The 10522-nt window shown below is 58.5% G+C and overlaps 1 protein-coding gene across 2 annotated transcripts; it reads left to right on the forward strand.

Moving 5' to 3' along the window:
- Nucleotides 1-2229: 2229 nt before the first annotated feature.
- On the forward strand, nucleotides 2230-10284 carry KIF12 (kinesin family member 12). 2 transcript variants are annotated; one of them, XM_032308564.1, is made up of 19 exons: nucleotides 2717-2826; nucleotides 2898-2963; nucleotides 3066-3144; nucleotides 3330-3457; nucleotides 3577-3652; nucleotides 4006-4140; nucleotides 4302-4437; nucleotides 5265-5356; nucleotides 5527-5674; nucleotides 6354-6472; nucleotides 6556-6660; nucleotides 7234-7336; nucleotides 7420-7510; nucleotides 7718-7804; nucleotides 8400-8490; nucleotides 8561-8659; nucleotides 9219-9319; nucleotides 9414-9532; nucleotides 9858-10284. In XM_032308564.1, exons 1-19 carry the CDS (start codon nucleotides 2801-2803, stop codon nucleotides 9995-9997), a joined length of 1941 nt encoding a protein of 646 aa, XP_032164455.1. In that variant the 5' UTR covers nucleotides 2717-2800; the 3' UTR covers nucleotides 9998-10284. The 2 variants fall into 2 exon arrangements, with proteins under 2 accessions (XP_032164457.1, XP_032164455.1); XM_032308566.1 differs by lacking the exons at nucleotides 4006-4140; nucleotides 4302-4437 and having other exon boundaries at nucleotides 2230-2826.
- The last annotated feature ends 238 nt before the right edge of the window (nucleotides 10285-10522 follow it).

A 10522-nucleotide genomic window follows, 5' to 3' on the forward strand; every position in this document is an offset into this window, starting at 1 on the left:
CGTTGGCAACGGGGGCGGGGACTGCTATTTCTGTAGCTACTGGTGGTGGATGGCAGTGATGGGATTACAGTGATGGTGATGAGGACAAGGAGGGAGGAAGGGACCGTGGTAGTGGGGATAGAGGTGGTGACTGATACCGGTGGATTTCCTTGTGCCCATCTTTGGAGTGGATACTCAATTCTCTTAGGCACACACCTTGGAAGGGGGAGTTCTGGATCACGGGATAGGCACATGTTAACTTTCCAAGATCAAGCCAAATAGTTTTCAGAACACAGTTGCCTTTACCCTCCTGCCTGCCATGCGGCGATGGCGGTGGGGGGTGTTCCAGGTGCCCCACAAGCCACAGTTAGCAGTGTCTGTTTTGTTCCCTCGTGCAGCTCTCACGTTCATGGAAGCCTAGCGCACAAAGAAGGCTTAATAAAAAAATCTGCTGAAAGAATTCACAATTTAAGGAGAGCAGCTGTCCTCACTTGCTGTTAGAGAACAGAAGCAGAATTTTGCTCTTGCCTGCGGACATCCAGCCATGTACATGTTCTGACCCGGGTTGCCCAAGTCACAGCCCAACAGCCCGTCCCACCACATCACACACATACCCCTTGTCTTGGCATTTTTCTCAAAAATCCCTTCCATGTGGCTCATCTTGGTCCAGTTTGAAGAGGGACAGCAATTTGATTAAACCAGAGCACACAAAGATACAAATGAGTGGTTGTCCTTAACCCTTTTAGGGACATTTGAAGGAGCAGCCTGCTCTCTTGCTGGGTCCACGACAGAAAAACACAAGCTGCGGTCACAGACAGCACCTAGGCCCGCAGGCTTTCATAGCTCCGGGTTCTGTTGGGATCTGCCACTCACAGCTGCTTTCCCCTCAGACAGCCTCCCCTGCGTGCCCCTCTTTTCTCCCATTTTTTCCATCTACAAAACAGGAAAAGTAATTCTTGTCCTATCCACCTGAAGGATTAAAAAAAAAAAAAGTAACAGATTAAGGAGCTTCACAGTTGAAAGAAATCTTGGAGATCATCTAGGGACTTTTATTATTGCTCTCAGATAATTCTTTACAACCGATGAATCCCTTTCAATTACATGGTCTCATCGAAAGCTCAGGACAACCAAGTGACATCATTCATTTCTTTTTGGAGGAAGGAAACAGGTTAAGAAAGGGGGAATGAGGGGCGCCTGAGTGGCTCAGTAGGTAAAGCCTCTGCCTTCGGCTTAGGTCATGATCCCAGGGTCGTGGGATCAAGCCCCACGTTGGGCTCTCTGCTCAGCAGGGAGCCTGCTTCCTCCAATCTCTCTCTCCGCCTTCCTCTCTGCCTACTTGTGATCTCTGTCTGTCAAATAAATAAATAAATCTTTAAAAAAAGGAAAAAAAAGGGAAAAAAAAAAAAAAAGAAATGGGGAATGACTTGCCCAAGCGGCAGGGCTGGGAGCGGTGGCTCTTTGCTCTACCTAACTCTCCCTGTAGCTCTAGATTGAAAGCACTATGACCAAAAGGTTAACCAGCTCTTGCTTGTACTCCTCCAGTGCACGGGGAGCTCACTGCCACCCAAGTTAAGCCAGTCCCTAGCTGGGCACTCTGATAGTTAGTTGGCTATCATTTGTGGTGGTACAGAGCACATTGCATTGGGAGGGGGAGGGGGGTGATCTTTAAAGGCTTTCATCCTATTGTGTGTCAGGGAGAGGAGAAGTTTACAGAAATATTCAGAGTATATACAGAGGCAGCCAGAATGGCAATAATAATCACAACACCTATTTGATAGTGTCACTTCCGTGTTTGTAACCCATGAATGGCTTCCTGGTTCCCTGAAGAGGGAGTCCAGACTCCTTCGTGAGCTTGGTCCACTCTCAGTCCCCCTCTACATGTCTCACACATTTCCCCACCCCACCCAGCATTCCTGCAATGTGTTCCCTCTGAGAAGAACCTCCTCACTCCCCAGCTCCTACTGGTCTCTGAACTATGCCCCCCCCAAATCCCTGCACACTAGACTGTTTTTACTTGTGTCCTGAACTAAGACTACCTGATTCCTTTGCCCTGATGCCCAGCACGGAGACTGTCCCTGAACAGGTGGTTGGCCCACCCCAGCACCTACGCACATAGCTCTGCGGCTCCTCACGGCCAGACCAGGAGAGGGTTAAACAGAAGCCCTGGCCTTAGATCAATCAGCCTTGGCATTGGAGAAGCAGGTGGCCCAATGTTTAACCAGATTCTTTCTGGTCCTTTTGTAAGCTTGGCTCAGGAGCTCAATCCAGCCAGGTCTTCTGAGAGCTGAAACCTGGGCCCCTCTCGCCCCTTTAGGCGCCTCTCCCAGCCCCACTTCCTGGGTCCTAGGGTGCCAAGTAGCTGGAGCTGCCAGGGTGGGGAAGCAGGGGAGGAAGCTTTACAAAGCTGGAGGAGCTGTAGGTGGAGAGCAGGGAGGGCCTGGTCCATGCTCTGCCCAGGCTCCGGTTGAGCCCTTCCCATCCCTGCCCTCCCTATGCCCATCTGTGTACAGAGAAGGCTGGTTTGGGTAGTCCCTCCTGATAGGAAAGGGCAAGAGCAAGGGATCCCCAGACTCCAGAACCCCCTAGCTAGGGGTCCCTTTGCTGGACACTTTTTCCACCAGACGTGGGGGTGGGTAAATCTTTAACTAGCTAGCCCAGGGGAGGCTGGAGCCTTTCCGGATGGATGATTGCCTGAGAAGGGGGAAAGGGGGCGGGGGATGTAAGTTGTGTACAGCAGTCCCGGTGAGGTGGGAAAGGGCGGGTAGTGGAGAGAGAAAGAAAAAAGACTCGGGCGGAGCTAACTTCGCTTGCAAAGCGGGACATGGAGGAACGCGGGTCTCCAGACGGGTAAGCAGAGATTCTGGGAGGTTTCGAGGAGCCTCTGGGCTCAGGGATGGTAACTCCCGTTGCTGCCACAGGGACCCCGCACGGAGCCTGGAGCAGGGGCCAGAGGGGCCAGAAACGCCCATCCAGGTGGTGCTCAGGTAGGTATAGGCTGGCTGGGGAGTGCCGGGCGGGGGGCGCGAGCGAGGACAGGACCGATGGCGACAATGGGATGGACCGTCCGCCTTCCCAACGGACCCCAGGGTGCGTCCCATGAGCGCGGCCGAGTTGCGTCGAGGGGAACAGAGCGCGCTGCACTGCTCGGGGACCCGGACTCTGCAAGTGAGGAACCCTTCCCCCCTCGAGCCCCAACCCCCTCCCCCACAAACCTACCTGAAGGCCCTTCCGCCCCTTTCCCGGGGCAACTTTGTCCCAAGACCCCGCCTCCCCGGGACATCCCCGTGAGCCCCGCTTTCCCAGGCTCCGCCCCCAGCGTGCCCCGCCCCCTCGCCCACCCCCTCCCCCAGGTGAGCCCCCCGGGCGGCGGCCCGGACGTGGCGTTCCGCTTCGGCGCGGTGCTGGACGGGGCGCGCACGCAGGAGGACGTGTTCCGGGCGTGCGGCGTGCGGCGGCTGGGCGAGCTGGCGCTGCGCGGGTGAGTGAGGCGCCGCCAGGGCCCCCGGCCCCCCACGACCCGGACCCTCCGCCCACCCCCTCCCCTCCAGCCCCCAGCCCACCGCCGCCCGGGTCCAGCCGCGCCCCTGCCGCCCGCAGCTTCTCCTGCACTGTCTTCACCTTCGGCCAGACCGGCTCCGGGAAGACCTACACCCTGACCGGGCCTCCTCCGCAGGTGGGCCTGGCGCCCAGGGAGCGGGGAGGGAACGGGAGCCGCGAGGCCCTGGGGAGCCGCACGCTTCCAGGGGGAAGGGCCTTCGTGCCGCCCAGCCCCATTTGCAGATGGGGAAACTGAGGACTGGAGAGGTGAAGGCGTCACTTTTATCCGCTTGACTTAATAGCTCTCAGTTTCTCCATCTGTATGCGGAAGTGACAGTTCTGACCAAGGATTACTACCCTGTTCCGCGGGAACTTGGCACAGTTCCTGGCGCATAGTAGGGCAGTCCTCTACCAAGGGTAGTTCTGACTGTTGCTTTGTGTTGGGAGGAGCGTGATCCAGCCCCAGGCTCAGCTGTTTTCTGCCCCCAGGGCGAGGGTGTGCCCGTACCCCCCAACCTAACCGGCATCATACAGAGGACCTTCATCTGGCTGTTAGACCGGGTTCAGCACCTGGGCGCGCCTGTTACCCTCCGTGCCTCCTATTTGGAGATCTACAATGAGCAGGTGGGGGACTGAGATGAAGAGAGAGCCCTCAAGGAGAAGGAGGCATTTCTCTCCAAAGAGCAGGGGTGGAGGGACAGAAGCGACCCTGTTGCTGGTAAAGGCTAGGGGTGGATGGAACGTGGGCTCAGGGCCCCTTCCCTCACCCACCACCTTCACCTCAGGTTCGGGACCTTCTGAGTGTGGGATCTCCCCGGCCCCTCCCTGTTCGCTGGAATAAGACCCGTGGCTTCTATGTGGACCAGCTGCGGGTGGTGGAGTTTGGGAGTCTGGGGGCCCTGATGGACCTTCTCCAAATGGGTGCGTGCTACTTCAGGGGTGCTTTGGGGTGTGGGGACGCCCAATCCTCAGCTGTTCACTGTGCACCCCGAGTCCCTGGCTGGAGCTGTGGATTGAGATGCTCCGTGTGGGAGGAAAGGGCCAGCAAACCAACAATTCAGACACAGCCCAGAGATGTTCGTCCCCACCCCCACCCCAGGCTTGCAGAGTCTGCTGTCCAAACTCTTGGAATTCTGATGATGGGGCATGATTGGGTAGGGTGGGGTCAGGGTCATGGTTTCTCTTGTCCAGGGCCTCTGCCTTGGTCGGGCCCCATCTTTGCACCCTGAGGAGGTCTCCCCACCTCAAGGCTCTCCCCTTCCAGTCCTTTCCCCTACATGCAGCAAACCCCATTCCTCTTCCTCTCCAGACCCCCAGGCTCTTCCAGTTTCTTAAAGGTAAATGTCATACCTCTTAGGCTAGTCTGTGTCGTCCTTCTGTTCCAGCCCCATTCATTCAAGTATTTATGGAGCACTCACTCTGTGGCAGGCACTGGGGACTCGGGGTTCTGGCCCCAAAGTTGTGCCCAGAGCTGAGCTTTCTGTCTTAGTCTTTCTCTTTCTCCACAAGGCAATGGGAAAGATGTTCATAAAACGTGAATTTGATTGACATTCCTCTGCTCAGTATTCCCCATCTTCCTCTCCTATGTCCGTGCTAGAGACAGCCCCCGCAGCCCCTCCTTCCCCTTTCCTGCCTCCGTGCCTTTGCATGGGCTGGCCCCTCTCCCAGGATGCCCTCGCTTCTTTTCCTTTATGGGTGACCACCTGCTCCTCCTCCCAGGTCCAGCTCCTGCCATTTTCCGCCTCTAGGTCTTACCCGCCGACGGAGCTCAGCTCACACCCTGAACCAGGCCTCCAGCCGAAGCCATGCCCTGCTCACACTCTACATCAGCCGCCAAACTGTGAGTGTCCCCACGTGGGGAAGGAGCTGGCCCAGGGTCACCCAGCCAGGGTCTGCCTCTGGATATAGCAAGCAACTTGGGCAGGTGCCGGAGGTAATAGTGGAAATCTTTTCGGCTTTGTGACTTTGGTGGGGACGGCCCCTCCCAAGTCTGACCCCTCTGCCTCACAGATGCCTCCAGGGGACCCTGGGGAACCCCCCGTGGCGGGGAAGCTGTGCTTTGTAGACCTGGCTGGCAGTGAGAAGGTGGCAGCCACAGGATCCCGAGGGGAGCTGATGCTTGAGGCGAACAGCATCAACCGCAGCCTGCTGGCCTTGGGTGAGACATGGGGCCGGCTGCATGGACATCCTGTGTCCTTGCCCTGAGCCTGACCCAGAGCTGTCCCTGGTGGGAGAACCAGAGGAGTGGTAGTGGGGGGGTCAAGAGCTGTGACCCACTAGCCACCCGCCTCCTCTTGGCCTTAGCATGCTATTGACTCGTGCCTCCCCTCTTAGAACTTTACGAGTCTATAAAACTGAGGGTTTATAAAGGTACATTTTCATTTAAGAAGTAGAAACACTCGAGTGCAGAGGCTGAACACTCAGACATTCAGCCTGTCCCCATGTGCAGTTGGGAAGACTGAGGCTCCATGAGAGGAAGGAAGTGACCTTCTTTCCACCCCTGCCCTAGGTCACTGGGCCTTGAGGTCCCTTCCTCGGCAATGTGTGTAGGGAGATTTTCAGGGAACTCTTCTTCATTTCCTAAGCCTCTGCCGAGTGCCAGGTTCAGGAGTGGTCAGCCTCTTTGGTTGCACTGGGGATCGGGGTGGACAGGGTCATCTCTACCCTCAGGAGCCCCTGTCTGGTGGCAGAAACTGGTCTGACCAAGTAACTGGATCTCATAGGAGGAGGGATTTTCAAGTCACACAGGTCTGGGTGGAGGTCCCAGCTCTGCACATACCAGCTGGGTGGCCTTGAGGGAGAGCTGTGACCTTGCCGGCCTTGTTGTCCCCACCCAGGTCACTGCATCTCCCTGTTGCTGGACCCACAGCGGAAGCAGAGCCACATCCCCTTCCGGGACAGCAAGCTCACCAAGCTGTTGGCAGACTCGCTGGGGGGACGCGGGGTCACCCTCATGGTACCGGAGAGGAGCTGGCAGGGAGGAATGGCTCCTGAGGGAGGGGGTCCCAGGGAGGAACACTCAGAGGCAGTCCTCCCCAGGTGGCCTGCGTGTCCCCTTCAGCCCAGTGCCTTCCTGAGACACTCAGCACCCTGCGATATGCAAGCCGGGCCCAGCGGGTCACCACTCGGCCACAGGCCCCCAAGGTGAATGGAGGGAGACCCAGGCAGAGGGGAGGGCAGAGGAGAGAGTTGAGGATCTGGCAGTAGTTGGAGTCTGAGTTGGTGTTATGGGAAGCCTGGAACTGAGTCAGAGTTGGGATTAGAGTCAGAGTCCTGGTGATGGGGTCCTGATTGGGTAGAGTGGGGTCAGGGTTAGGGCATGCCTAGGTGTATGGTCTGATTTGGATATGATTCAGGGTGTACCCAGGATCCCAGCTGGTACCATGATGAAGTCTGAGTTGTTGAGTTGGGGTCTGACATAGTGTCTCCTTTGGGGTCAGGATCTGGGCCAAGGTTTGAACAGAACTGAGTTAAAGATTGGACTTGGAGCAGGGTCCAGCTTAGAGCAGACCCTCCAGGCCTCCAGTAAAGGTTGCCTGACCCTTTGATACCGTTAGCACAAGGTGCCTCCTCCAGGTGGACGTAGCCCCGGGATGCGAGGCTGGCCAGTGAAGCATGGGCTGGGTTTTAGGCTCTTCTCACCCACCCCGGGAAGCCCTTGAGCAGTGCACAACTTGGGCAGCCACAGACAGCAGCTCTGGGCCTCTTTCTCTGCAGTCGCCAAAGGCAAAGCATCCCCAGCGTTTGGAGGTTGAGATACTGCAGCTGCAGGAGGAGAACCGTTGCCTGCGGTCCCAGCTGGGGCAAAGAGACCCCAAGGGTATGAGTTCCCTGGAGGCAGGGGTAGGGTGAGGTTAGGGTCCAGGGCTCCTCTGGATCCAGCCATCTTCCCCTTCCCTGCAGCCTCCAGGCTCAGTGGGGCTCGGGTGGCCTGGGCCCAGCGGAACCTCTATGGGATGCTCCAGGAGTTCATGCTGGAGAATGAGAGGCTCAGGTAGGGCCTGCCTCAGCCAGGGGGACTCTGCCCCACCCCGTCCCTCTGGGCTGCTCTGCCAAGTGCACTGCTCCCTAGTCTGTGGCTACCCTGCTGTCCCCCTGCTTGCTTCCTGAGGCTCGTACTCCACCGCAGAGAGGGGGGCTAGCAGATACCCCCACAGGTAGCTCTGCCTCCTGTCACCTGCCTGGGGCCTGCTCTTCCCAGGAAAGAAAAGAGCCAGCTGCAGAGTAGCCAGGCCCAGGCCCGGGACGAACAGCGCATCCTGGCCCAGCAGGTCCAGGAGCTGGAGCGGTGAGCACGGCTGCCAGCTGGGAGACAGGCCTTAGGACCCAGGGCAGGTGGGAAAGGGTGGCTCAGTGAAATGGTCAAGGGTCTGACCTCTGGACCCAGACCCCCTGGGTTTAAACTTCAGCTCTGCCACCTACTAGCTATGTGACCTTGGGTGAGTCATTTTACCTCTCCCTGCCTGGGCTTCCTCTCATATAAAATGGGGATAATACAGAGCCTACTTTATAGGGTGGATGTAGAGTTCAGATTGAATGAGCTCATTTGTAAAGCCTTGAGCACGGCACCTGGCTTACAGTTAGTGCGTTAGAGCGTTTGTTAAAAGGGGGGATGTGTGGGGCACCTGGGTGGCTCAGTGGGTTAAAGCCTCTGCCTTCGGCTCAGGTCATGATCCCAGGGTCCTGGGATCGAGTCCCACATCGGGCTCTCTGCTGAGCAGAGAGCCTGCTTCCTCCTCTCTCTCTCTGCCTGCCTCTCTGTGATATGTCTGTCAAATAAATAAATAAATAAATCTTTAAAAAAAAAAAAAAAGGGGGGGATGTGGAGGCCAGCCCGGTGTTGGTTCACCGGCTATAGGCACAGACCCCACTGTTCTCTCCAGGCGCCTCCTCAGTGCCTGCTACCATCACCAGCCGCACCCTGGCCTGGCCCCTCCGTGTCCCTGTGTGATGGTGCCAGCTCTCCCGTGCCACGTGAGTCTCTGCTCGGTGGGAGAGGGGAGGAGCAGGACCGGTGCAGAGCTTCTGACATGCCCTCTTGCAGGCCCTGTCTCCCCCCTGCTCCTGCGGCTGTTTCTGCCCCCTGTGCCGAGCACCACTGGCCCACTGGGCCTGTGCACGTGGGGAGCTCCACCTGCCCCAGGTAGGAAAGGGTGGGGCGGGGGGGGGGGGTTGTTGAGCCAGCGGGGATTGCTGGAGATTTGGATCCAGGGTTCGGCAGCCTGGGAGGCTCCAGAGTTCCAGGGTCCCAGGCTGGATCATGGGGTGAGGGGTCGCTTTGGGCCAGTTCGCTTGCCTCCCCCTGCTCCCCATCCTACCTTCTTTCAGGATCTCCCGGAGCCACTCACTTACCCATTCGTCCACTCACACGTTACTCATTTACGTCTTCACTTACGTGTTCACTCACTCGCTCGGTCACTCTCCCCTAAGCTCCAGCTTTGTGGCAGCCCCGGTTCTAGACGCCAAGAATTCCGAAAGAGACCAGGCGTGGTTCCTGCCCTCAGGGAGCTCCTATCTCCAGAGAGGACATTCCAAGGGCTACCTGCCACCCACAGAAAAAGGGACCAAGAGCCGCGCCTTTATGTCCCCCTGATATGCTTGCTGTCCTGAGGGGGCAGGCATGGCAGAGATGGTGGTGGCACCAGGAGGATGGGGCACGTAGAGGCAGGCTCACCCAGGGTGGGCTCTGGTCTTTCCTGCAGGTGCTTGGCCCTAAGGCCCCAGGCGGTGTGCCCCTGTCTGCCCAGCCCTCACCCTGGGCACCCCCAGGCAACCCTGGCTCTGCCAAGTGTCCAAGAGAGAGGTGGGCCAGCCCTGGGGCACTGGGACGGGAGAGGAGGGGACCGGGCCTGGGAACCCAAGGCTCATCTCCCACTACCCAACCCACCCCGGCCCAGGAGTCCTAGCGACTGGCCTCAGGCCCGAGTCCTGGCGGAGATGCTGCTGGAAGAGGAGGCGGTACCCTCCGCGCCCCCGCTGCCTGTGGGGCCCCCAAACACCTCACCAGTGCTGAGAGGTGAAGAAGAGAGAGCGAGCGGCCCCTCGTGGGTGTATTTTTGGTGATCTTGGGCCGGAACCCACCCTGTCCAGACCTTAGTCTTCCCATCTCTGAGACAGGGTGTGTGTCGAGAGGCGATCTGTAAGATCTGTCCAGTTCCCAAACTTGGAATTCGCTTCCCGGGGCCACCTGTATGTCCGGTTGTGTGCAGGAGCCCGTGGTGTATGTTGAGGGGGAGGGGAGCCCCCTGAGGCTTCCCCAGAGGGTGATGAGACACTCATGGGTCCGGGTGGGGAGGGGCCCAAGGGAGTGCAGGCCTTGAGTCTCACCGTGTGCTTCTCAGGTGGGGCTGCAGTTCCAAACCTGGCCCGGAGACTGGAGGCCCTCCGAGACCAGATTGGCAGCTCCCTGCGCCGTGGCCGGAGCCAGCCGCCCCCCAGCGAGGCTGCTGGGAGCCCCAGGCGAGTCCTCCCTCCCTGCTGAGGGCAAAGCAGAAGCCTAAGAGACTATTGAGTGACCTTGGTCTGGGCTCTGCGCTCCCAGGCTTCCGTCTCCCTATCTGTGCAGTGGGGATGGCAGCTGCCGTCCCCCTGTGCACCTGTGCCGCACGGAGGCCAGTTCCTGAGGGCTGCGGCTAGGGGCTTGTGGGCAGTTTTGGGGAGCAGAGGGAGGGGGACACCCCAGACTGTGAGAAAGGAGAGACTGGATTTGGGAGAAGCCAGGCGGCGGGTAACGAAACAGACAAATGATTAAAGAAAGGTGTCGCTCCGAGTGTGGCGGGTCGTGTTTTGGGGGCGTCAGGCACTTCCGCGCGGAGGCAGCCCAGAGAGGGGGGCTCCCGGGGGACCCCGAGGAGGAGCCAAGGACTCTTGGTAGAGATGCATGCCCCTTCTGATTGGGAATAATGCAGGTTGCCATCTCCTTTGTATGTGATAGAGTTTTAATTGAGTGACCGCTACAGGCAGCGGGGGAGCCAAGGGGAAATCAGCGAGCGTCTCCCTGCAGGAG

Source organism: Mustela erminea, chromosome 12 (genome assembly GCF_009829155.1).
Source record: "Mustela erminea isolate mMusErm1 chromosome 12, mMusErm1.Pri, whole genome shotgun sequence".
Lineage (NCBI taxonomy): Eukaryota > Metazoa > Chordata > Mammalia > Carnivora > Mustelidae > Mustela > Mustela erminea.